We start from the raw sequence: 26,274 nt of genomic DNA, 5'->3' as shown, positions 1-26,274 counted from the left end.
AAGGAACCCTGCAAGTGTGCAGGACATTTCAGGAAAGAAACACTCACCACCATTCCTAAAGGGGAGAATTTACTCAAGTGAGTCAAACCTTTAGGCTTTAAACAATAATCCAAAATATGACCGATTTAAAGAACAAAATAGAGAACAAGGAAATGGAACATTCTCTGCAATAGTGTTTGGAAGAGATACAGAAATATCAGAGCCAGCACCACCAGGTTGAGGAACAGCTTCTTCCCATGGGCAGTGAGAATGCTGAATGACCAAAGGAACTGCTTGCACTAACCATCTGAGACTCTCATTTGTACAAAACAATATTTATTTAGTTTTATAGATATAATACTTGTCCTGTATGTGTACTATTTTACTATATGTGTTATGTCTGGTAGTATGTCTACATGTTTTTGCACTGAGGACCAGAGAATGCTGTTTCGTCATGTTGTACTTGTACAAGCAGATGACAATAAATTTGATTTGATTTATGGTAAATGTAAATTAATTATACAAGATGCCCAAGAACATTTGTGTGTACTTTAATTAAAATTAGAAACTTATTTGTCAATTGCAAAGCCTACACTTTTCCTCCCAATTCTTTCCTGCATTGGGAAGCTATCACTTGAAAATACATCAGAGAAACAACCTTCCCAAGAAATATGAACCATGTTTTGGCATAACTACAGCATGGAATCTAGTCCAGAAAACCAACTTTCCATTGGGTTTACTCTTCCATTTAAAAAGTAACTTTCATAGTGACTCCTGCTCAATGACCCCAAACCAATCCCCAGAAACATTGACACCCTCCCTCCACAATTTTCAAGTTCCCCATCTCATCTTGATCATCCCCCTTCTTCACAGTCCTTTCTTCCTGATGGTAAAGAATATCTAGTTTTGTCCATTGGAAAGGATTGTAGAGATTTGAGAGGTTAACAGGAAAATTGATGAAGGCCTTGGATGCATTTTAGTTAGCCCTTTGATAAGGTCCTGCATGGGAGAGGAGTCAGGGAGGTTAAATCACTCTGTGTTCATGGTGAGGTCATGAATTGAATAAGACATTGGCTTTATGGGAGTAGCCAGAGAGTGGTGGTGGATGATTGGCTCTGACTGGAGGCCTGTTGCTAGGAATGAGGGCTGGGCCATTGTTATATGCCATCTATAATGTTGAATGATAATATGGTAAATTTGCAGATGACACAAAGATCGGAGGTATAATGAACAGCAAAGAAGGGTTTCAAAACTTGCAGAGGACCAGCTGGAAAAATGGACAGCAAAGTGGCAGATGGAATTTAATGCAGACAAATGCGAGATGTTGCACTGAGGAGGAGGACATATGCATTTAACTTTAGGGGCACTGAGGAGTGCAGTGGAACAAAGGGATCTGGGAATACAGATAAACAAATCCCCGAGAAGTATCGTCACAGGCAGATAGAGTCGTAAAGACAGCTTTTGGCATATTGGCCTTCATAAATCAAAGCACTGAGTAGAGGATGTCATGGTGAAGTTGTACAAGACATTGGTGAGGCCATATTTGGAGTATTGGGTGCAGTTTTGGTCATCTAACTGATTGAAAGAGTGCAGAGGAGATTTACAAGGATGTTGCTGGAACTTGAAGAATCCAGGGAAAGTTAGACAGGTTATTTCCTAGCGCGCATGGGTATAGACTGAGTAAATGCAAGCAGGCTTTTTTCACTGAGGTTAGGTGAGATAAATACTGGAGGTCATTGGTTAAGGGTAAAAGCTTAAAGGGAATATGGGGGAAACTTTACACAGAGTGGTGGGAGTGTGCCAACTGAATTGGTGAATGCAGGCTCAATTCTGACTTTTCAGAAAAATTTGGATATTACGTGGATGGGGTGGGGGGGTGGTGGTATTGAGGGCGATGGACTGGGAGCAGGTCAGGAGGATTAAGCAGAATAATAGTTTGGCATGAACTGGAAGGACCAAAGGCCTTATTCCTGTGCTGTAATGTAGCATGGTACCAAGGGTTCCACAGTTGGTGTAGCAGTTAGTGACCAGGACCAGACCTGGGTTTGAGTCCCATGCTGTTTGTAAGGAGTTGGTATGTTCTCCCCCTGTCTACGTGGGTTTTCTCCGGGGACTCCGGTTTCCTCCCACCCTTTAAAAAAGTACCTGGGTGGAGGTTAATGGGGTGTAAATTGGGCAGCATGGACTCATAGGGCCGAATTGGCCTGTTACAGTGCTGTATGTCTAAATTTAAAAATATATATTTTTTTTTAAATGGTTCATATACACAAAATAATTTTTAAATTTGAAGTTATCATACGGGATAGGGGGGGTGCGGCATTTTATTGTCTGTTGAATGCTTTCCATTTCACACATTTTGAGAAGGCATCAAGGAAATCGTTAACCTTTGAAAATACATGCATATTTACCTCTGTGAGTCTTATAAGAGACTCTAGCTGTCTTGTGGTGATTGGAGTGCTGTCTGGACCTTGATTTTGTTTTCTCAATTCAAGATAAAATTCTTGAAGTACCTGAGCTGCCTCAGCTGATAGCTTTGGACATACATAATGACGTGCATATCCTACATATTTTCTTAGTAACTGATGAGGTACAGGAGCAAAATGTTCTCCAGGGGAAACCTTTCAAACACAAACACTTGAGATGAGGATACTGTACTGTGACGAAAACAAATATTAGATATCTGTTTGCAGTTAATTATGGTAAAAGACATCTCCAGTCAAGAGCACTAAATGCAGTAACTTTAGCTTCAGCGCATTATTCTGCTTCTCAAATTCAACTTTGATGCATTCCACAATGTTACTCTACAGCATTTATTGTTGCTGACAGGAAATTAATACACCTACCTACAAATTATTGAAAAAGGTTTAGACATGTTTCAAATTTACAACACCAGCCTAGAATCAACATAAAAACAACAAAGATGAATTAAAATTGTATGCTAATCTTATGAACCCACGTTCAATTACCAATCTCTAATATATTGCATTCACATCGTCTCCCACCTCTTTCTTGGTCAGTAGTGCTGGAACACTATTGTCCTCTCAGCTTTGACTGAGAAGCAGGCATAGGAATCGCATGAGTACTGAGAAAGCACCCTTTATTCCACTTTAGTTGCAACTTAAACATCAGTTTTAGAAGCACATTGTGAAGCTCTTTTAAGTTTCCCATTTATCTCATGCCCACCCAAAGGTATTCAAACATACTCATCGAGAAGTTTTTTTTGTGTGCCTCCACATGTCATCAAATGTATACCCAGTAACCATTACTGATACTCTCTATCTAATGTAATGCACACTTTTGCAGAAATGTCTTCATTTTTAGAGTCTCCGTGGTATTTTAACCTTGTCTGAATAACAAGCAGAAAATTGCATTTCAATTGGATGCCAGTTTAATACTTTAATGCCAGTTCCATCAAGATGTTATCTTTTAAATGACTATCACCATCTAAGCATATAGCAATAACACAAATATCTATGGTTTCACTATTTTTGTACCTTTAATCTGTCAGACAAAGGTCTATCAGATGCAATTTCAAGAAATGAACCATTAATATCTTGTGTCCTTTGACGTGAAACGGTGGCACTGCTGAAGACCGTCCTCTTGCCAGCATGCAAGGCCATCACATGCTCTGAAAGAAGGTTGTCATGGTCTTCGTTTGGAGTGTCAAGCAGAATAAACACCAAATCGAACCTTGAAAGAAGAGCACTACCCATTCTGTAGCACAAGGGATAAAAATCAGGTTGACTGCTTTTTAGTTATTTCTGTATAATCTCATTCTGTAGAAATGGTACAAAATATAATTCATTCTAATTGCTAATGACATGCTTAAAATTCTTCTTGTACACAAAAAAGATCAAATGGACAGCATTTTTAAAAAATGTTTGTAAAACATCAGAGAATTTCATTTAACAAACCTATTTTTATTGGTTTTAGGGAACAAAAACAACTGCATACCCCTTCTACACCCTAAATTTAATTCCCTAGCTACCAAGGATTATAAAGATATTATAATAAAGGTTTTTTTGGATAACTGGAACCTTTTCTGAGGAAGATGTTACCTGTACAAGTGGTATGGGAGGGGAACCAATATCCAGTCAGAGGTTTGCTAATGCTGTTGGGGGGATGGGGGTTTAAACTAGATTCACAGGGGTGTAGGAACTAAAAAGAGGCAGAGGAAGAGGTGGTTGGCGCACAGGAAGGGACAGCAGGTCGGCAGTTTGTGTGGAAGGACAGGCAGATAGGGCAAAATTGCAGCCAATAAGAGGAGTTGCAATGCAACAGGGACACAGAGTCAAAAGTTACAATAAAGGGTTAAAGCGCGCAGCACAAGTAATAAAGTGGATGATTTTGTACTACAGCTGCATATTAGCAGGTATGATGTTATGGCCATCACAGAGTTGTGGCTAAAGGATGGATGTCTTTGGGAGTTGAGCGTCAAAGGATATACAGTGTATTGAAAGGATGGGCAGGTAAGGAGAGGGGGTGGCTCTTTTGGTAATTAACAACATTAAAACAGTAGAAAGAGGTGACAAAGAATCAGAAGTTAATCATTGGGGTTAAGTTAAGAAATGGCAAGGGCAAAAATACACTGTTGGCTGTTATATAGAGACCACCAAACAGTAGCTGGAATGTAGACAACAAATTACAACAGCAATAGAAAGTGCATGCCAGAAGGGTAATGTTGTGGTAGTCATGGGTGATTTTAACATGCCAGTAGATAGAGAAAACTGAGTTGGGACAGGATCTCAAGAGAGAGAATTTATAGAAAGCTTACGAGATGGCATTTTAAGCAGCTTGTTGATGAGCCGACTCGGGGATTGGCTACACTGGATTGGGTGTTGTGTAATGCACCAGAGGTGATTAGAGAGCTTAATCAAGGAACTATTAGGGGGCAGTGATCACAATATGATTGAGTTGAATGAGATTTAACAAGGAGAAACTAAAATCAAATGTGTCAATATTTCAGTGGAGTAAAGGGAATTACACTGACACAAGAGAGGAACTAGTCAAAGTAAATTAGAAGGAGACACGAGTAGGGAAGAGAGTAGAGCAGCAATGGATCGAGTTTCTGCAAGAAATGAGGAAGGGGCAGGAGAAATACATACAAAAAAAAAGAGGAAATATTCGAATGGAAAAATGTCACAAGGGAAGTCAAAGGCAATGCAAAAGCAAAGGAGAGGGCAGACAAGGAAGCAAAAATGAGTGGGAAGATCGAGGAGTGGGAGTTTTTTTTTTAAAAAAACTTGCAAAAGGTAGCAAAAAAATTAAAAGGAGGAAAAAGTTGAAGTAAGAATGTAGGCTAGCAAATAATATCAAAAAGCATACAAGTATATAAAGCATTAAAGAGAGGTGAGATTAGATATAGGACCACTAAAAATGACTGTTGAAATAATGGGAGACAAGGTGATGGTAGAAGAACTGACGGAGTATTTTGCATCAGTCTTCACTGTGGAAAATAAGAACAGTGTGCCACTGTCGAAGGGTATCAGGAAAGGAAAGTGGGTGCAGTTACAATTTCGAGAGAAGGTGCTCAGAAAGCTGAACCTGTACAGCATATTTTTCTTGTTCTTATGCTTTTTGTTGCGTATATATGGTAGGAAAAATCTTAGCTAATTTATCTTTAGATAAATGTGCTTTATGAATTCAATAAATGAACGATGTCCATAAATGGAAGAGGAATACACCAATTTTAAACACTTGTCTATATATCCCAGATCAGATGAATTGCACCCTCATGTTCTGGAAGAAGTAATGGTAGAGATTGTGGAGCCATTTGTAGTGATTTTTTTAATATATAATTTTCATTAAATGTTATATTTTTTATATATTATATACACACAAAACAAAAAGTGCAAGAAGAATATGCTGTACTGGTACAAAGTAATTACACTGTATTCTAAAATAAAAATGAACATCACAACTAATAATAAACAAACAGACAGAAATCAATATTATATTTCTTGCTCCTGTAGAAAACAAAAGAAAAAGACTGCAACTAACTAATCCTAAATCTATACCCCTAAACTGAAAAAAGAGAGAAAAAGCTGTGGGGTAACAGTAATAGTACATTAGTGAATTGCCTTTTATTTAAATAAGTAAGTTCAGGAAGAGACTACAAATGCTTCGTATGTAATAGATAAAACAGTAAACCACTGTCATTTTCATTAAACATTAAAATGTTCCATAAAAGTGTGTCACATTTTATCAAACTTCAGTTTTCAAAATATTATATCTAATCTTTGAGGTTCAAGCATGATCAGGTTTGGGTCATGCACTGAGTATTACTGGAAGGATTAGAGTCCTTTCATCTTAGCAAAATACATCTTCTAGCCAAAAGCTATCACATGGCAATCCAATACTGATAATCAACTGATTTCTAGCACCACACCAAATACAGCTGTATGGGATGAGGTTGAACAGTTTCCAAGAAAATATGGAAAAATGCATTAAAAATTTCCTTCCAATAGTGATCTAATGCTGAACAAGACCAAAACATATGAAATAAAGAAGCAACCCATTATGACATCTGTCACATACAGTGTTGATAGTAGGAAAAATCTTAGCTAATTTATCTTCGGATGAATGTGCTCTATGAATTGGATAAGTGAATGATGTGCAGAAATAGAAGAGGAATGGCCTAATTTTAAACACTTGGTTCATATATCCTTAGAAAGAAAAGTTTGTAAATCACTCTTAATTTTATTCATAGAAACGCAACATATTTTAGAAATTAATTCATAAATGAATCTTTATTAAACCCTTTTGACAAGGATTTAACTGAAAAAAATGAATCAATACAATTACTATTATGGGAAAATGGAAAAGTAGTAACTTGGTTTCTCAGAAAATCTCTAACCTGTAGATATCTAAAAAAATGGAAATTAGGGAGATTAAATTGATGTGACAAATGTTCAAAGGTCATGAAACAACCGTCTACAAATAAATTAAAAATGAAGTGATTGTAGTACTCACGCTATGCGAGCATGAAGAACAACACATACCCACACAGCAAAGCCTTATTGCGCTGGTCTGGGATTGCCGGTGTTCCCGCCAGAGTCCCCCATCTTCCCGCCGTGCGAGACGTCACCTGGGATAATGGCCGGTGTCTCCCCCCCCGGGTCCGCACGTTCGTCAAGTTTGTCAGCCATCCTGTGGGTCGGTCAGCATCTCTGTTCAAAATACTACACGGCTCCCCATCCCAGAACTGGCGATCGGGCCATTGTCCATTGCCATGGGTGGTCTGCCCCTGCATCACTGGGGAGGAGTGGAGGACCGGCTCATCGCAGACAAGATACGCTGGTTTCATGCAGACGATGGTAAAGTCTCATCCTTACTGCCGACGTTGAAGACAAAATTAGAGCTATTGTCCCTGATGACTCTATAGGGTGCCAGTGTGCACCCCTTCTCACAAAAATGTACTGGCAAGTCTTTAAGTCCCTGGCGACATTATGTTTGGGCTGGCTGTGTGGTGGAGGTTGCCACGGGACCAGGGATCCCAGTTTTCGCTGCAGGTTCTTGAGTGTTGCCGCAGGGTCTTCTGGTCGTTTGTCAGGAGCCAGGAACTCCCCTGAAATGGTTAAGGGTGTGCCATAGACCATCTCTGCCGCTGAGGCATTGAAGCCTTCCTTCAGCACAGTATGAATCTCCAGCAGGACCCAGTTGGGATCCTTGAGACAGGCCATCAAGGCTGCCTTGAGGTGCCTGTGAAACTGTTCCACCAACCCATTGGCCAGAGGGTAATATGCCTTGGTGTGGTAAAGCTAATGTCCCCAGGAAGTTAGCTAGCACTGTCTAAAGCCTAGAGGTAAATTGTGCCCCTTGTCCAAGGTTAGGTGCTCTGGGACCCCAAAGCTGGACAGCAATGTGTCGATGAGTGCCCTGACATAGGTTTCTGTGGTGCTAGCAGCCAGCAAGACCACTTCAGGCCACTTTGTGGAGCAGTCAACAATGGGCAAGAGGCATCTTGCCCCACGGGAAACAGGAAACAGCCCCACTATGTCAATATATACATGGGTGAACCTGCACCATGTTGGTTCATTGGTCTGTTTGGGTGTTCTCATGTGAACCTGTACTTTGGAGAACTGACAGTTCATGCAGGTTTTGGCTCACTGGCTGACCTGCTTACAGAGGTTGTGCCAAACAAACCTGCTAGCCACTATCTCAACCTTGGCTCAGATTGCAGGATCTGCCAGGTTGTGAACTGCGTCAAAAACCTGGCGCCTCCATGTGGCCAGAATGATGGGGAGAAGGCTGCCAGTAGAAATGTCACACAGCAGTGCCAAATTACCTAGGTCGACGGGGATGTCTTCTACCATGAGGCCAGAGATGGCTGTCCTATACGCCAGGATCTCATGGTCCTGCTGCTGTGCTCTGGCAAGGGCCATATAGTCAACCCCCTGGGACAGGGCGTGTATGGACTTGGTCGCAGGGCATGACAGAGCGTCGGCTACCACATTGCTTTTCCCCACAGAGGTACTTGTTTTACGTGTCCAACTTTACTACAAATTTACTCTGGCTACACTACTTTATGTTTCCCTTCCTTTTTCTTTGGTAAAGGCGATTCAATTAATAGGCAGTTACAAATTTGGTTTCCATTCAGGCACTGTTTTGAACTGAAAATTCTTTAACTGTTCCCATTATTAATAATTTATTTTTCCATTCATCTTGCCTTGATCATGTTTTTCATAAATGGAGAGAAAAGAGTATCATGCAGCGACCCGCACATGGAGACAGCACTGATGGCATAGGGATTACTTAAAGTGGTATGGGAGTGGAAAGAAAATGGCTGAGAACCACTGGATTAGGAGAATGGGCAAATGAAATATAATGTTGGAACATGTACGGTCATGCACTTTGGTAGAATAAATAAGTAGGCGGACTATTTTTTTTTTTAAAATGGGGAGAAAACTGAAAATACCCAGATACAAAGGGATTTGGGAGTGCTCATGCAAGATAGCAAAATCCTAAAGGTAAACTTGCATACATGAAGGCAAATGCAATACTGGCATTTATTTCAAGAGGAATAGAATACAAGAGCAGGGATATGATATTGAGGCTTCATAAGGCAATGACAAGGCTTCACTTGGCATATAGTGAGCAGTTTTGGGCTTCTCATTTAAGAAAAGATTTGTTGCCGTTGGTGAGGGTTCAGAGGAGGTTCACGAGGATAATTCTGGGAAGGAAAGGATGATCATATGAGTAGCGCTTGACAGCTCTTGGCCTGTACTCGCCAGAATTTAGGAAAATGAGGGGAGATCTCATTGAAACATTTTGAACGTTAAAGGTGTGGACAGAGTAAATGTTGAAAGGTTGTTTCTCATTGTGGGAGTGTTTAGGACAAGAGGGCACAACTTCAGGTTTGAAGGGCATTTGCTTAGAACTGAGATGTTAGAAGTTTCTTCAGCCACAGGGTGTTAATCTGTGGAATTTGTTGTCACAGGCAGTTGTATAGGCCAGGACACTGGATATTGATGGGTTCTTGATTAGCCAGGGCATCAAAGGTTATAGGCCAAGCAGTGAGGTGCAGTGGGAAAATGGATCAGCCCATGATTAAATGGCAGAGCAGACTCAATGCACTGAATAACATATTTCTGCTCTTATGTCTTAAGGTCTTAAATACTTATTATACAAAACTGAATTATATAAATTACATATATGTATATAATGTAATACAGAATGTTGGAAGGACTGCCTTCACGGCATTTGAATTGGTAATGGATAAAAATGCTACTTACTTCAAGTTCTCAGACACTGTTTTAGCTTTACTGTAGTGACCTCCTACTGGATTAGCAGCTGCAAGGATTGAAGTTCTAGCTGGCAAACTGCAAACAATTCCAGCTTTAGCTAGACTTATACTCTGTTGTTCCATAGCTTCCAACAATGCCTGATGTTGGTTTCCCATTTTATCAAATTCATCAATACAGCAAATGCCTGAAATTTTGTCAGATAAAATTCAGTTAAATATTCTATCATAGGATTAGAAATTCAATTATACCAAAATATTTAAATAATACTAGTAGTTTACAGCAAACTGATAAGCCTAGAATAACATTTAAAGTACCTGCTGAGTCTCTCCAACTTGTATTTTTACTTTTTATCATTTTGGAACAAGGTGAAAAGAAAGTGAAACTTAAAATTGCTGAAATATCTGCTGAAATATCACAATTTAAATCTGAGTGATTATGAACTTCATTGTCTTTTCCCAGTAACTAGTCTTTCAATTCACTCGGTCATCTATAACAAAACTCTCCTCTTTCTCAATCTCTCTGTCTCCATCTCAGGAGGCAAACTCTCTACAAACATTTTCAACAAATCCATCGACTCCCAGTTACCTCAACTACACCTCTTCACACCATATCCAACCTCTTCACACCATGTCCCCTGTAAGGATTCTATTCACTTCTCTCAATTCCTCCACCTCCATCGCATCCGTTCCCAGGATGAGATCTTCCTTCAAAAAACGTGGCTTCCCTTCTCCTGCCATCCTCTTGGCCATTAACTGCATCTCCTCTATTTCCCACATATCTTCCCCCTCCCCTCTCCACAGGGACCACTCCGGGACCCTCGTCCACTCATCGACCCTATGCTTCCTGCACTTGTGCCACACCTCTGCCCTCAACATCATTCAGAGCCACAGTCTTTCCAAGTGAAACAGTACTTCACTTGTGAATCCGATAATGGCCTCCTCTTCACCAGAGAGACTGGACATTGATTGGGCCATAGTTTCATTGAGCTCCTTCGTTCTGTCCATTTCAATTCCACTTCCATTCCCTCATTGATATGTCTGTCCATGTTCTCATGCGTTGCCAAATCTAGGACACCAGCAAATTAAAGGAGCACCCAAAATTGTCTCGGCACTGAACAACCAGATGGCATTAACATTGACTTCTCTAGTTTCTGTTAGGCCCCTCCTCTGTCTCTCACTCTCTCTTTCCCTGTCCCTCCAACTTCTTTCCTCCTGCTCCCTAGCTCCTTCCTTCACCATTCAGACAGCTACCCCCTCTACAATCACCAAAGCTTTTTCATTTTCTGCCCTTCCACCCATATCCTCTTATGACCTCTTGCCTGTTGGCCTATGCACCTTTGTCTGCCCCTTCTTCCCTCCTCTTCTCTCCCCACCCTTTTATCAAGTACCTACCTGCTTTTTGCTTATAACTTGAGGAGGGGCTCAGGCACGAAATATTGGTCACACTTTGCTTCCTTTAGATATTGCGTGGCTTGCTAAGTTTCTCCAGCACTTTTGTGTATTGCATTTTTAAATGGGATACCAGCTCTTTAAAGGAACAATCCAATTTTGTCCTATTCTCGAAAATTTCTCTCATAGCCCAGCGGATTAGTACTCTTCAATTACACATGCAATTTGCCTTCAAAAATTAAGGTTTTCAAATTTTATGTTCCAAATCTTAATAACTCTTGATACATGGAATCATCTCTTGATTTTCCCTTAAGTTCTTTGGCCACCTTTATCAGAAAGATTAAAGGTGCAGAAAAATCAATAATAATGAAACTGAAAAGCCAGAAAACTAACTTCATAATTTTGAATGCCTCTATCTGTTTTCTCCTCTTCGGAAATGAATCTCACCATTTATCCAATCTTTATTCATAAATGAAATTCCTCATCCCAAATAGACTTTCTCTATACAATTTCCAACATCTTTTTAAAACACTGAATTTTTCGCCGAATCAGTCGTAAAGTACAGAAACATATTTTTGGCCCTCCGTGTGTACACTGATAATCTAACACCCATTCACACTCATCCTAGACTATTTTAAAAAAAAGTCTCCCCATATTGCCATTCGCTACATCGGAGCAAATGACAATGGCCATTTAATCCTACCAACTGTACAACTATGAGATGAAAGGAAAATGGAGTACCCAGAGCAATCATATAAAATACCTTGATCACCAAGGACTAAGGCTCCTGCTTCCAATGCAAAGTCTCCTGATCCACTGTCCCGAGACAAAGTTACAGTAAGCCCCGAAGTGGTGGTGGTGTTGCCACAGACATACACTCCCCGTGGAGCAATATTGCATACTGCCTAAGAATTGAAAGAATATATTATTATTAAAGCATATTCAGCATCAAGCTTTTGCAATCGTTAGGATCAAAACTGCAAACATGCCACCAAAGTATTTAAAAATCAAATATTCTAGTATTAAATCTTAAAGTTTATGATGTTCTTAATGCTGCGTGTAATTATTTTCAATAAGCATTCTCAAATTAAATTTTAAATTTAGACATACAGCATGGTAACAGGCCCTTATGATCCACAAGCCCGTGCCATCCAATTACACCTAATTAACTTACAACACCTGTATATTTTTTGAAGGGTGGATTGAAACCAGAGCCCCCAGGGAAAATCTACACAGACATGGGAGAATATACAAACTCCTTAAAAAAATGAACGTCTTGCACCACCTGCCACACTAATTGTGCCACAACCAAATACTCAACCATAGATTTTTTCAACAATAAATTTTATCCTGCTGGGAATGTCTGACTGCATGGAAACTAAAGAAATTGAAGGTGCAAACAACTCCATTTAATAGTGGTCCAAGATTTTAATGATATAGTCCACAAGAATGACATGCAAATTACAGTATAATCTTTTAAAACATTTTCATTCATTTACCAGTCAGGGATGTAATTTTCCAAGAAAATCAAAAGATATTAAATTATTCTGAAATACTACCATATGAGGATTCAACACATGAAATTACATCATCTCTTTTCTCTCTACATAAATTACTTCATAATTCATATGCGGTATCAGATTGGTTCAATGTATTCTGCTTCATAAGCAAAGCCAATAATGCAGAGAAAAAAAAAGAACTTCCAGGAATGGATCTTTCTTTCCCTCCCAATGTTTGCCTAGTTTGCCCACCCTAAGCTGTCTTACAGTCAGCCCGTTTCACTTGCACACTGAACTTGAACTAGTGGAAGCAAGTTCAAATTCAAGTTTAAATTTATTGTCCTAGCTAAACAGTATGAAAAAGTAAGGTGTCCACAATACAATAGTATTATCAGACACAGCAATTTAGAATTCAACAGAGAATCAAGGAACTACAATTACATCCAACATATGTAAAAATACTAGCCCTCTTTTCAATACCCCATTCCAGCTTCAATTCAGTTGCAAAATATCAATTTCAGAAAAATCAATTAGATATCCTCATTATCTAAAAATATACCAAACCTCAAAAGTTTGTATTTAACACTATAAGAGATGATAGCTGACACTCCAGCCACTGTGCCTTAGAAAGAAAAAGCATTATATTTTGCTATTTTTAAAAAAAGTTATGCAAGTTTGAAAATAAACACATTTTGCTTCGATAGATTTTCATACTTAATTACTTGCCTGTAAAAGCTGACTTTTTCCAAGACCAGGATCACCAACTATCAGCACGTGAGGATCACCTCGAACAGGAATACGATTTTTATCATCTACATATTTTTGGCATCCTCCAAAGAGTGCCAATGCCAATCCTGCTTTGACAAGCTGCAAATAATAAAACAACTATTTATCTGGAGCTTTTGTTCAGTTTAAAAAGCAAAATAAAACATTTGTGAGCATGGGAAAAGGATGTTCTACTCACCTCATGACCATATATAGCAGGGCACAATGAACTATAAAAATATAAATACATGTCCTCAAAATTTGTAGAACCATTCAGAAAAGAAATTAAAGAAATAGGAAACAACATACTTAACAAATAATTTGAGAAGATTTTCTTCAGCTTGAATCTCTTGAATTGCATAAAGATCTTTAAGTGTAAACTCCAAGGAAGACGAATCACCAGAAACCTCTACAGAACTTGCATTCCTCCTTCCTTTACCATTACTTATAGAGTTGGCCTCAATATAGAGGAGGAACATGCATTTGTCATCTTTGTTTCTAGATTTTCCTAAAAAGACAATAAACAGAAAAAATTAGTGCATCGAACACTATTGAACTTTCTCTGAACCCAATTATAAACTAATTAATAAATTTCCAGATGGGAAACTTCTGGAATATGATGTAGTAAAATTCAAGTAATTGTGATGACAGGCACGATGGCCACTAATTACATCAAATCCTTTTTTGAAATCCACATCCAACCAAATATGCAGCCACATGAACTCAACATAAAAATATCTAGCACAAGTTGCAACATACCTCAAAACGACAACTCAATGATTCATTTTAGGGTTAAATAGAAACTTCTTCGGGCACTGTGGTTGCATTGCAACGATTGAGGATATACTGCAAACTGGATGTGAAACACAGGATTTACTGCCTTGAAACAAACCTCATTTAAATCAATGTTTTGATATTAAGGAGACTCAGCACCACCTAATTAAGACTGTCCTTTCTTTGCTTTGATATATCCAGAGCAGCATTCAGAGTGCGATATGGAATGTTATATGTTAATTAAACCTACATAATCATTCATGGATACATCAGTAACCTCTGTCATTTGAAATATGTGACAGAATCTATTTGTAAAATTCCACAATGTCTGAAGGATGGATAAAATTGAAAGCATTTCATTACATACTTATTATCAATGCTAATCCACTTTTTCTACTGATATGAAAGGAGGAGAAAAACCAATAGCAACAATGCAATGCAATGTTGGAGGCTGGATTAAATAATTTTAATGTATGAATAACAACACTGAGAGAGAGGGATTGAGCCTGAAGCAAAGGTACAAGCACACAGAGAGAATGGTTAATTTAGATCCAGGTGAGAAGTCAGCATCAGTCAGAATGGGGAAAAATGATGGCATGTCGGACTGTCAACAAAATTTTCATGTGTTCAACCAGTGGTCAGCCACTATACAGCCTGGTGCAGGATATGAACTGCACCTTCTCCAGTCTGAATCTGGATGACAGTGAAGCAATCCCACCTTTCAGGTCATTAGTGCTAAATACTATCCCGTTCAATTCCAAGTCCTTCTTGGTGTATGGTGGCTGAGGAAGGACTACACATGGATCTCAACAGGACAATTAAGACAAGTTTGCATAAAATATATTTTTAGATGTATAGTCAGTCTACAAGATGTCCTCCTCACAAATACACCCCCCAGAAAAAAAATCCAGTGTCTTTTGCAATTACTAGTATTGTTAAAATAATTATATTACTTTTCCAGTTTTGTGTATTTTGTCCACAACTAGGGAACTATTTATTTTGTTGTTCATTCAACAATTTAGACAGGTCCTCATGCACAAGATTATTATTACCAATGGTTGGATTTTTTGCATAAGAAGCCACAAAATATTAAATTTACTTGGTAGCAAGGAAAAAAAATATACAAATTACTTGAACTTCAGTCATACCTTCACTACTATTTGCCACCTTGACAATCCCTGTGACAGTTATAATATCTCCTGGAACACAACTGTCCACCAAGTCCTGAATAAGCTCACATTCAATAGTTCGAGGAATTCTCCCAGCCTCTCGCTTTTCATCCGATGCTAGTTCCTGGAGCCTGTTTCACAAATACAATACTTTACCGAAATTGTAAATGAGCATTCAACACTGAACTTTCAAAATGTCTCCCTGAGGGCAAATCAATTCCACAGCATTTCAATTCCAAACTGCAACTCTCCAACCACAAATGTTAAGTTTTACATCATTGATGCAACTCAAACTGGAAGATGAATTCTGGACCCACAAATCACCAGTACCATTAACATATTAAATGTTGAAAAGGTATAATGTAGCAAGAATGAAGCTGATTACTTACTGCTTGAGGAGAAAAGTCCATGCTAAAATATGGGAAGCTATCTTGGATTTAAGAAAGATTTTTGGAAGAAAAAAAATCTGCAAACTTTAAAAAAAAATCTTAAATCAAACATTTCACTATCTATATTTATCATCCTTTCCTTGCCATGGCCAAACCATACCCTTCATATTACAGATTTTAAAAAATTCTAACCTGGCACTGTGCTAATTTAATTATCTCAAATGTTGCTATGTTAGAAAGTACCTCCAACTTAACAAAGGAAACAAAAAAGAGCTTCAATTCTCTGAATTCCAAATTTTCTTTACAATGCATCTAATGATAAGAAAAAAACCAAAATTATTTTAAATATGTTCTACTACATAACTCACTTGCTGATGCCATATATTGAATCACAATTCAACCCTAATAGAATAATTAATTTCTGACAATTGCAAATACAGAAAGTCAATAATTTACGTACTTGATAGATTGCCAGTCTACAGTAACTGTCAATGAAGAACTTCTATTTGGCGTGAATGATCGACTGCGACAATCTGGTGCTAAACACTGAAGAAATTATTTAAAATTAATCTACACATTTAATTGTAAATTCATCAGTCTGTTTTCTCTGCAATATCATACTACAATACCTTTGTAGGGACTGTGTATTTCCCATCAGGAAGAGGTAGACTTTGAGCATGTCCACATGTATTGCATGTAAAGGCCATTCTAGTACAGAATGGTTTGACATTGCTGACACGGACAACTGTTCCACGCAACGAAATATACTTTCCATAGCAATTAGCTCGTAAATTCTTCAACAATGTCAAAGGCTCATAGTTATAGACCCTACAAATGTACACATATTGCATGAGCTTTATACCTTTTTAATTAAAGTAAATGTACATTTTGAATACATTTTTGTCTTACACTTTTTATACAAATTATGAATACAAAATTTGAGATAACATTACAATTGTAGAGAAACATGATCAGCCAACAAGAATAAACAAAATCATACTTACATATCCCATTCAAATAGCAAGTGTTGCACCAAAAAAAACCCACCAGGTAGTTTAACATTTGACACAAAATGTACATCATCATAAGAATGATACAACTATAATCGAACTTCAAAATTTATGCTACATTGATTATCCAATGTTCTCTCTTTAGGTTCTGAGGTTTCAGTCTTTTTTCTGACTAAACTTCTAATTGAACCAGATTGTACAGGATGTCAGAATTCTTTTCCATCCAAAATTAAGCTTCAAATGCTAACAGTTCTCATCACAAAATACTTACTTGTACCTTTTCAACATATTACATCTTACCTCCATAAATTCCCAATGAACTAGCCAAATTCTGCACATATTTCATTCTACTTCCAATTCCTCTCACCACCCCTCCCCCACCCCCTCCTGAGTTTTTGAGACAAAAAAAGTTAATACTTTACACATGAAGAAAATTACAGGATATGCGTACAAATAGATAGGAGTAAAATTATGATGGAGCAGCAAAGGTATGTTGAACAATGCCAAGATCAACAATATCAAGTGCGATAAGGGACAAAGAAAGACTGCAACAATTTGCTATCAGATCTCTCAATGCTGCATGACAGCCAAATGCCAAGGAAGAAATTTCAACAGCAGCTTTGAGAAAGAAGCACCATGATGATCACCTTTAAACTGGTTTGGCAAGGGGATGGGAATCAGAATAGTGAGTGCAGAAGTTAGGGTAGAGGACAAAAGCATGACGCTAGGTGCTCTGAGTTGGTGAGGAAGGACAGGCAGGGGGAAAAAACAAAGGTAGCCAGTTAGAGGATTTGAAATGTGCCCATTTCAATGCTAGGAGTATTAAGAACAAAGTGGGTGGACTTAAAACTTGGATCAGTATATGGAATTACAATGTTGTGGCCGTTACTGAAACTTGGCTGAAGGAAGGACAAGATTAGCTGATGCAGGTACCCAGGATTTAGGTGTTTTAAAAAGAATAAGATGGGATGTAGAAAGGGGTGGGGGGGGGGCGTATCACTACTGGGGTTAGGGATAGTATTACAGCAATAGAAGGGAGGATGCTGCAGGATGCATTAATTTTAAATATTTTCTTCAGTGTTTAGCACCAGAGCGAGGGGTGGAAGTCAGAAATAGGAAGGGAGCCATCACTGTGCTGGGAGAAATCTATAGGTGCCCAAATCGCCTTTGGGACACCGAGGAGCAGATAAGCATGGAGATTTTGAAATGGTGCAGGAAATACAGGGTTGTAGTTATGGGTGATTTCAACTTCCCTAATATTGACGGGCACCAACTGACTGCAAGAGGGGCAGATGGGGCTGAATTTGACAGGTTTATTCAAGAAGGATTCCCGACCCAGTATGTGGACCAGCTGACTAGAGGAGAGGCCAGACTGGATCTGCTTCTGGGGAATGAACCTAGTCAGGTGGCAGACCTTTTGGTGGGGAAAACATTTTGGTGAGTGACCACAATTCCCTTAGCTTCAACATAGCTATGGAAAAGGATAAAAACAGAATTTGTGGAGTCTAAAATCAGTAATTAATCAGTAATCCATAATTTGGGATCAGAGATGAACTTAGTATGAAACTGGTCTGAAAGATCAAAGATTCAGCACAGTAATAAATATTTACTTTTCTCACACTGCACAATTGTATAATGATTACATACAAAAGGTATTAAACAAAGAAACATTAATGGTGTCCTATCTCTCTGGTATAAATAACTCAGTTCATAAAATATATTTGAAATGTTCTAACTATTGTTAATAATCATATGTATTTACTGGCAAATTGTTTCTGTTACAGATGCCTTGGAAGTTGGATCAATGAACTAGCAATCTGCACCAGGCATGGTTTGACCTGATCCTTTTCATGTCATTAAAAGATACAAGATTTCATAAGATAGATTTTAATTTCAAGATTCTTGTTTTAAACATACCGTACATGAATGAAAGGAACATTTATAATTGCAGTATCTTCACAGGGAAGCCCTTGTTCCAACTCAGCCGCCTGTTTTTCAAGATCTCTCGTTATTACCTGAATAAAATTAATATAAAAACAATGTAAGTTGTAATCTTTACACTAAAGCTCAGTTTGATTTTGAAAGATGTTCTGTACAATGAGACTTTCAGAAAAGTATTTTCACAAGAGGAGAACTGCTGCAAAACAAAGAACTGTAATCCTTCTTAACCTTAGCTTCAGAAGAAATAAAAATACCCATTTTAATCTTGTAAAATAAAAAAAATTGCTACCCAACATATGAAAATGGGAAGTTATAAGATACTTAACCTGATGAACTGCCAGTCCCAAGCAATCCAACAATTTTTCTGGCGTATCTCTCAGTTCAGTGGTTAAATTAGGGATGTGAACATTTAGCTCCTTATCATTCACAAGTTCCTTAAAGTCAACAAGGATGCTTCCTTTTCTTTCTATTTCATCCTTTGGAAAGAAATATTTTATATTTTCAAGGATCTTTCTGTTTTACTTTTATTACTATTTGCATCAGTACTGACACAGCCAGACAGCAACAATAGATTTAATTTTATTTTGATTACATGATATAAAAAAAGTTCTGCTTGTCATTGATAATTTGCACTGATATCTGCAACATTTTAAAATGTTTGACAAGAAAGTCTTTCCAAAAGTGAATGAACATTTGTGATGTTTTGTAAAGACAAATAGTGTAACACTTTTTTCCATATTCCTAACTCTATCAAATAAACATTTTACATTCATTTATTAAAATGAAATCAGGTTTAATAAAAAATAAATTAGTGCCCATTTTCCCAGCATCACCCCCAACCACTTTGCAAATCAAACTACTTATCATGAAAGACAGCCCATCAACAGTAAACACTAAAATTCGAAAAGAACATAAAAATAGAGCAAAATTTCTTACTTTGTCATACAAGTCAATTTGATTTTTGAAGAACTTTTCAAATGCTTTTATCTTCTGTACAAAACAGGAGTTCTCAACATAAGCTTTAAAATAAATTTCAAAATCAGAATTCTCAACATTTACCCCAACCAAAAATGAATGAAGTCCAGTCAGTTCTTTAACAAATTCTTTAATAATTCTTTATACGTTTAAGGTAAGAGTAAAGAAATTTAAGAGGGATTGAGGGGCAACTTTTTCCACTTCAGAGGGTAGTCCATATCTGGAATGAGCTCCAATGGAAGCAGGTGCAATTCATTGTTTAAAAGAACAGATAGGAAGGGTTCAGAGGATATGGACCAAATGCAAGGAAATGAGGCCTACAGTGTCATTTTGGAAGGCCCGTTCCATATTATACAACTCCATGGAATTTAACAGATAGTAACATATCTGTTTATCCAGTACTCCAGCCTTAAAATTGCCTGATGTATGATGGACTCCATCGCCTTCTTGGAGCTCATTTCAGAAACAGAATCATTATATGCATCTTTTTAAAGAATGTCCAGGATTCAGGGCTTTTTCTAAGCAATGTTTAAATGCTAAAAAGCAAATTATTTCACAACATAAATTAATCTTAAACACTGCTTTATGATGTTATTAGCATTGCTGGCGCAGTGTTCAGATTACCATTTTACAAGGAAAAAGTTACATTAACATTTGTGATACAAATGTTCAGTTCACAGAAATAAAAACTGCTGTTTTTCTGGAAAGTGTTGATCTTCAAATAAAATACTTCACACCGATGGACAATAGCATATTTACATTGAAAACAAGCAATACACAAACTCTAGGTTTGCAGATATTTTGACACATTAGCCTTACAGGGAAGCCCAAAATTATTTACAATGTAATAAATAAATTCCTTAATCAACTTTAAACTTACAAATACATTATAGCTCAATGGCATTGAGAAGGCTTCTAACATTTCACTGTGTATCCAGTTCTTTTTTTACCTTGATTTCCATCTCTCATTTATCTTTTAATTAGGCATTTACAATTATACAATTTACACTTAAACACAAGTTTTTGCAAATGAGCTTTGAGAAAAGCTCTATTTTTTTAAAAAAAGAGTTTAAAGTGACAACATATTGTCTGTGTCCTGCTCTTTCATCCACAATATTGACAAAACTATCCCAGTTAAACTTCTAGACAAAAATCAATTAACAAAATTACCCTACACCAGAACATATGGTGAACTCATGAAACCAGAACATTTTTGTTGAAGATCATGAAAATTTGGTTCAGCTTTCTCCTGCTGAAGGAGATCAAAATTTGATTATTGCTATATTAATTCTATCTATAGTCAGTTCAGCTCCTGCACAGGATGGCATTATCATAGGTGGCAAGAATGGATCTAAACAATTACATTTCTAAAAATTACCAGGACTACCAGGTGGAGTTGAGGTTATAATTGAAATAGCTATTATATTAATGAATGGTAGAAATGGCTCGGGGGGGTGGGGTAGTGCCACATCAATCTGCTCCTGTCATGTTGCCAACCAGACAACCCTACATACATTTGATAATTTCAAAAATGTAAAACTTTAAAACAGGCACTTACAATGGTCTATAACACATAATTCCTTTGGAAACTCTTACCTTCTGAAAAATAAAGTTTCCAACCCTTATAGGGTATAAACTCATTCAAAGTTCCTTGAATTTGGGTGGAATGATGTTTTGGCTGTTGAAAATCTAAAATAAATTATATTCTTCATTTATCAGAATTGTTTGAAAGATGAAAATGTATTAACCATATAACCACTTACAGCACAGAACAGGCCAGTTTGGCCCTACTAGTCCATGCCGTAACAAATCCCCACCCTCCTAGTCCCACTGACCAGCACCCGGTCCATACCTCTCCAGTTCTCTCCTATCCATGTAACTATCCAGTCTTTCCTTCAATGTAACCAATGATCCCGCCTCGACCACGTCTGTCAGAAGCTCATTCCACATCCCTACCACCCTTTGACTAAAGAAATTTCCCCTCATGTTCCCCTTATAATTTTCCCCCTTCAATCTTAAACCATGCCCTCTAGTTTGAATCTCCCCCACTCTTAATTGAAAAAGCCTATCCACGTTTACTCTGTCTGTCCCTTTTAAAATCTTAAACACCTCTATCAAGTCCCCTCTCAATCTTCTATGCTCCAGAGAAAAAACCCAGTCTGCACAACCTTTCCCTGTAACTCAAACCTTGAAATCCTGTCAACATTCTCGTTAAGGTTCTCTGCACTCTCTCTATTTTGTTTATATCTTTCCTATAATTTGGTGACCAAAACTGTACACAGTACTCCAAATTTGGCCTCACCAATGCCTTGTACAATTTCATCATAACCTCCCTATTCTTTAATTTAATACTCCGATTTATGAAGGCCAACATTCCAAATGCCTTCTTCACCACACCATCTACCTGAGTATTAGCCTGGAGGGTACTATTTACCACCACTCCTAAATCCCTTTGTTGCTCTGCACATCTCAATAGCCTACCATTTAATGCATATGACCTATTTAGATTTGCCTTTCCAAAATGTAACATCTCACACTTATCTGTATAAAATTCCATCAGCCATTTCTCAGCCCACACCTCCAGCCTTCCTAAATCACCTTTTAGTCTATGGTAATCTTCCTCACTGTCCACAACACCACCAATCTTTGTATCATCTGCAAACTTGCTTATCCAATTCTCCACCCCTACTTCCAAATCATTAATATATATATAACAAACAATAGTGGACCCGGGACCAATCCCTGAGGAACTCCACTAGTCACCGGCCTCCAATTGGACAAACAATTTTCTACCACTACTCTCTGACACCTTCCATCCAACCACTGCTGAATCTGTTTCACTATCTCCTCATTTATACCTAATGCCTCCACCTTTTTTCCTAACCTCCTGTGGGGAACTTTGTCAAAAGCTTTACTAAAGTCTAAATAAACAATATCCACTACTTTCCCTTCATCAACCTTTTTTGTTACCCCCTCGAAAAACTCAATCAGGTTTGTCAAGCATGATCTACCCCTGACAAAACCATGCTGATTACTCCCTATCAATCCCTGTACCTCCAAATATTTGTAAATACCATCCCTCAGAACACTTTCCATCAACTTGCCCACCACAGACGTCAGACTCACGGGCCTATAATTCCCAGGTATTATCAAAATATTTTCAAATAACTAATAAATATGATTCTTGGAATAAATTACAACAGCATTAATAGTTAGTTTACAACACCTAACTAGCTGAAAAATACAGACAAATGTTGGAAACAATCAAAATCAGTTTATGTACATAAACCTGATTTCAATCATCAACAATTTCAATAACATCTAATGATTAACTCATGCCTGAGCAGCGACATGGATCCATTCCAATTTGCCTACCGCAGCAACAGGTCTACAATGGATGCCATCTGACTGGCTCTAATCAAAACCCTAGAAAACAGACAGCAAAGATACATACATCAGGATCCTCTTTATTGACAACAGTTCAGGATTCAACACCATCATCCCCTCAAAAATGATCAGCAAACTCCAAGACCTGGGCCTCAATACCCCATTGTGTAATTGGATCCTGGATTTCCTCACCCCCAGACCCCAATCAGTGAGAAAAGGCAAGAACATCTCCTCCACAATCTCCACGGGGTTGTGTTCTTCATCCCTTGCTCTATTTGTTTTATAGTATGACTGTCTGGCATGGTTCAACAACACCACCTTCTACAAATTCACTGATGATACCACAATGGTGGGTTGTATAAGGAGGGGTGATGAGTCAACAGACAGGAGGAAAATTGATAACTTGGCTGAAAAACCAAGGAGCTGATTCTCAACTTTAGGCAGGGAAAACCAGAAGATTACAATCTAGTGATGATTGCATGGATAGGGTGGGAAAATTTAAATAAAAGTTCAATACTGAAGATTCTCAGCAGGTCACACTCATGCTAGCATGTACTCCTTCATCCTTCCTCTTCCCCCACCTTTCTATGGTAAAGATAAAAATACATAACCAACTTTTCAGGCCTATGATTCCCAGAACAGTTCCAGGTGCGTTGGGGATTACGAGTAGGGAAGACAGCCATGGCTTTGCCGCATTTTGAGCCGCAGAGAGCGACTCCACCCCCCCCGACTTGGAGGGAGAGGGGGCGAGTGGGGATGACGGCTTCATCAGCCCGCCCATAAACACACTCAGATTGATCGGCGGAGGGCTGCACTGCGGAGATTATCCCTCTCAGAGAGGGGTTAGCATATGCTGCTCGGAGACCGCCTCCTCACGTTCAGAAAGGAAGGGGATTATGAGTTTGGGCGGAGTTTCTCCATCTTCACAGCCAGACTTTTGGGCAATCTTTAACCACATAACCATAACCCAGGATCACAATGCGGCTTTTGCGCAAACAGAGGAACTACTGACATGGTCTTTGCCCTCAGACAGCTCCAAAAAAAGTGCAGAGAACAAAACAAAGGACTGTACATCATCTTTGTTGACCTCACCAAAGCCTTCGACACCGTGAGTAGGAAAGGGCTTTGACAAGAGCGCCTCGGATGCCCCCCAAAGTTCCTCAACATGGTTATCCAACTGCACGAAAACCAACAAGGTCGGGTCAGATACAGCAATGAGCTCTCTGAACCCTTCTCCATTAACAATGGCATGAAGCAAGGCTGCATTCTCGCACCAATCCTCTTTTCAATCTTCTTCAGCATGATGCTGAAACAAGCCATGAAAGACCTCAACAATGAAGACGCTGTTTACATCCGGTACCGCACAGATGGCAGTCTCTTCAATCTGAGGCGCCTGCAAGCTCACACCAAGACACAAGAGCAACTCGTCCGTGAACTACTCTTTGCAGACGATGCCGCTTTTGTTGCCCATTCAGAGCCAGCTCTTCAGCGCTTGACGTCCTGTTTTGCGGAAACTGCCAAAATGTTTGGCCTGGAAGTCAGCCTGAAGAAAACTGAGGTCCTCCATCAGTGAGCTCCCCACCAAGACTACCAGCCCCCCCACATCTCCATCAGACACACAAAACTCAAAACGGTCAACCAGTTTACCTATCTCGGCTGCACCATTTCATCGGATGCAAGGATTGACAACGAGATAGACAACAGACTCGCCAAGGCAAATAGCGCCTTTGGAAGGCTACACAAAAGAGTCTGGAAAAACAACCAACTGAAAGACCTCACAAAGATTAGCGTATACAGAGCCATTGTCATACCCACACTCCTGTTTGGCTCCGAATCATGGGTGCTTTACCGGCATCACCTACGGCTCCTAGAACGCTTCTACCAGCATTGTCTCCGCTCCATCCTCAACATTCATTGGAGCGACTTCATCACCAACATCGAAGTACTCAAGATGGCAGCGGCTGACAGCATCGAATCCACGCTGCTGAAGATCCAACTGCGCTGGGTAGGTCACGTCTCCAGAATGGAGGACCATCGCCTTCCCAAGATCGTGTTATATGGCGAGCTCTCCACTGGCCACCGTGACAGAGGTGCACCAAAGAAGAGGTACAAGGACTGCCTAAAGAAATCTCTTGGTGCCTACCACACTGATCACCGCCAGTGGGCTGATCTCGCCTCACAGTTCGGCAGGCAGCAACCTCCTTTGAAGAAGACTGCAGAGCCCACCTCACTGACAAAAGACAAAGGAGGAAAAACCCAACACCCAACCAACCAATTTTCCCTTGCAACCACTGCAACTGTGTCTGCCTGTCCCGCATCGGACTTGTCAGTCACCAACGAGCCTGCAGCAGACATGGACATACCCCTCCATAAATCTTCGTCCGCGAGGCCAAGCCAAAGAATAGCCATATAACAATCACAGCACAGAAACAGGCCAATTTGGCCCTTCTCGTCTGCACTGATCCAAGTCCCCTCCTCTAATCCCACTTACCAGCTCTCTGCCCATATCCCTCCATCCCCCTCCCACCATATACTCAACCAACTCTTTCTTAAATGACAAAACTGACCATGCCTCCACCACCTTTCCCGGAAGTCCATTCCACACAGTAACCACTCTCTGAGTAAAGAAGTTCGCCCTCATGTTACTCCTAAACCTCTGCCCGTCAACTCTCAACCCATGACCTCTTGTATCTCCCCCCTTCTTCCCCTCCCCCCCTTCTTCCCCTCCCCCCCTTCTTCCCCTCCCCCCCTTCTTCCCCTCCCCCCCTTCTTCCCCTCCCCCCCTTCTTCCCCTCCCCCCCTTCTTCCCCTCCCCCCCCTTCCTCCCCTCCCCCCCTTCTTCCCCTCCCCCCCCTCCCCCCCCTCCCCCCCCCCCTTCTTCCCCTCCCCCCCCTCCCCCCCCTCCCCCCCCTCCCCCCCCCCCTTCTTCCCCTCCCCCCCCTCCCCCCCCTCCCCCCCCTCCCCCCCCTCCCCCCCTTCCCCTTCTCCCCAGATGTTTCCTCCATCTGCAGTGTTCGCTTGACTTTCGCCAGGCTTACTCGCTTCGCCTCGCTTGGACTTGTTCCAGTTCCCTCTGCCTCGCCATGGTCTGCCACTCCACGCACCCCGCCACCTACTGCCGCCTCTCCAGCTGGACGACATGGCCGACCTCGCCCCCCACCCACGCCCGCCGTTCCCGAGCGCCACGTGACCCGTTGCCCACGCTCCCGGGCCGCCGTTTGACGACTCGGCAGGGTTCGAACCAGCTTGCCC

The 26,274-nt window shown here is 39.7% G+C and overlaps 1 protein-coding gene across 3 annotated transcripts in view; it reads right to left on the bottom strand.

Annotated features, from left to right (window-relative positions):
- mcm8 (minichromosome maintenance 8 homologous recombination repair factor) overlaps positions 1-26,247 on the bottom strand; it is a 37,005-nt gene extending 10,758 nt beyond the window's left edge. For all 3 annotated transcript variants that reach the window (XR_011356055.1, XR_011356054.1, XM_069932422.1), the window contains exons 1-15: positions 26,061-26,247; positions 21,232-21,324; positions 19,597-19,679; positions 18,987-19,136; positions 18,637-18,734; positions 16,339-16,537; positions 16,170-16,255; positions 15,300-15,451; positions 13,687-13,885; positions 13,577-13,607; positions 13,335-13,479; positions 11,877-12,014; positions 9,714-9,909; positions 3,474-3,693; positions 2,388-2,597 (exon numbers count right to left, since the gene is read on the bottom strand). Coding sequence is in view for 1 of the 3 variants with exons in the window: in XM_069932422.1 (XP_069788523.1) it covers positions 2,388-2,597; positions 3,474-3,693; positions 9,714-9,909; positions 11,877-12,014; positions 13,335-13,479; positions 13,577-13,607; positions 13,687-13,885; positions 15,300-15,451; positions 16,170-16,255; positions 16,339-16,537; positions 18,637-18,734; positions 18,987-19,136; positions 19,597-19,679; positions 21,232-21,324; positions 26,061-26,163 (2,103 nt within the window). In the remaining 2 variants the exon portion in view is untranslated. The remainder of the gene's footprint in view (positions 1-2,387; positions 2,598-3,473; positions 3,694-9,713; positions 9,910-11,876; positions 12,015-13,334; positions 13,480-13,576; positions 13,608-13,686; positions 13,886-15,299; positions 15,452-16,169; positions 16,256-16,338; positions 16,538-18,636; positions 18,735-18,986; positions 19,137-19,596; positions 19,680-21,231; positions 21,325-26,060) is intronic.
- Positions 26,248-26,274: the final 27 nt, after the last annotated feature.

The sequence above is a fragment of the Narcine bancroftii genome, chromosome 4 (genome assembly GCF_036971445.1).
Source record: "Narcine bancroftii isolate sNarBan1 chromosome 4, sNarBan1.hap1, whole genome shotgun sequence".
NCBI lineage: Eukaryota > Metazoa > Chordata > Chondrichthyes > Torpediniformes > Narcinidae > Narcine > Narcine bancroftii.
Note: the sequence above shows the minus strand (reverse complement) of the source record. Positions and strands in the feature narration are given on the sequence as shown.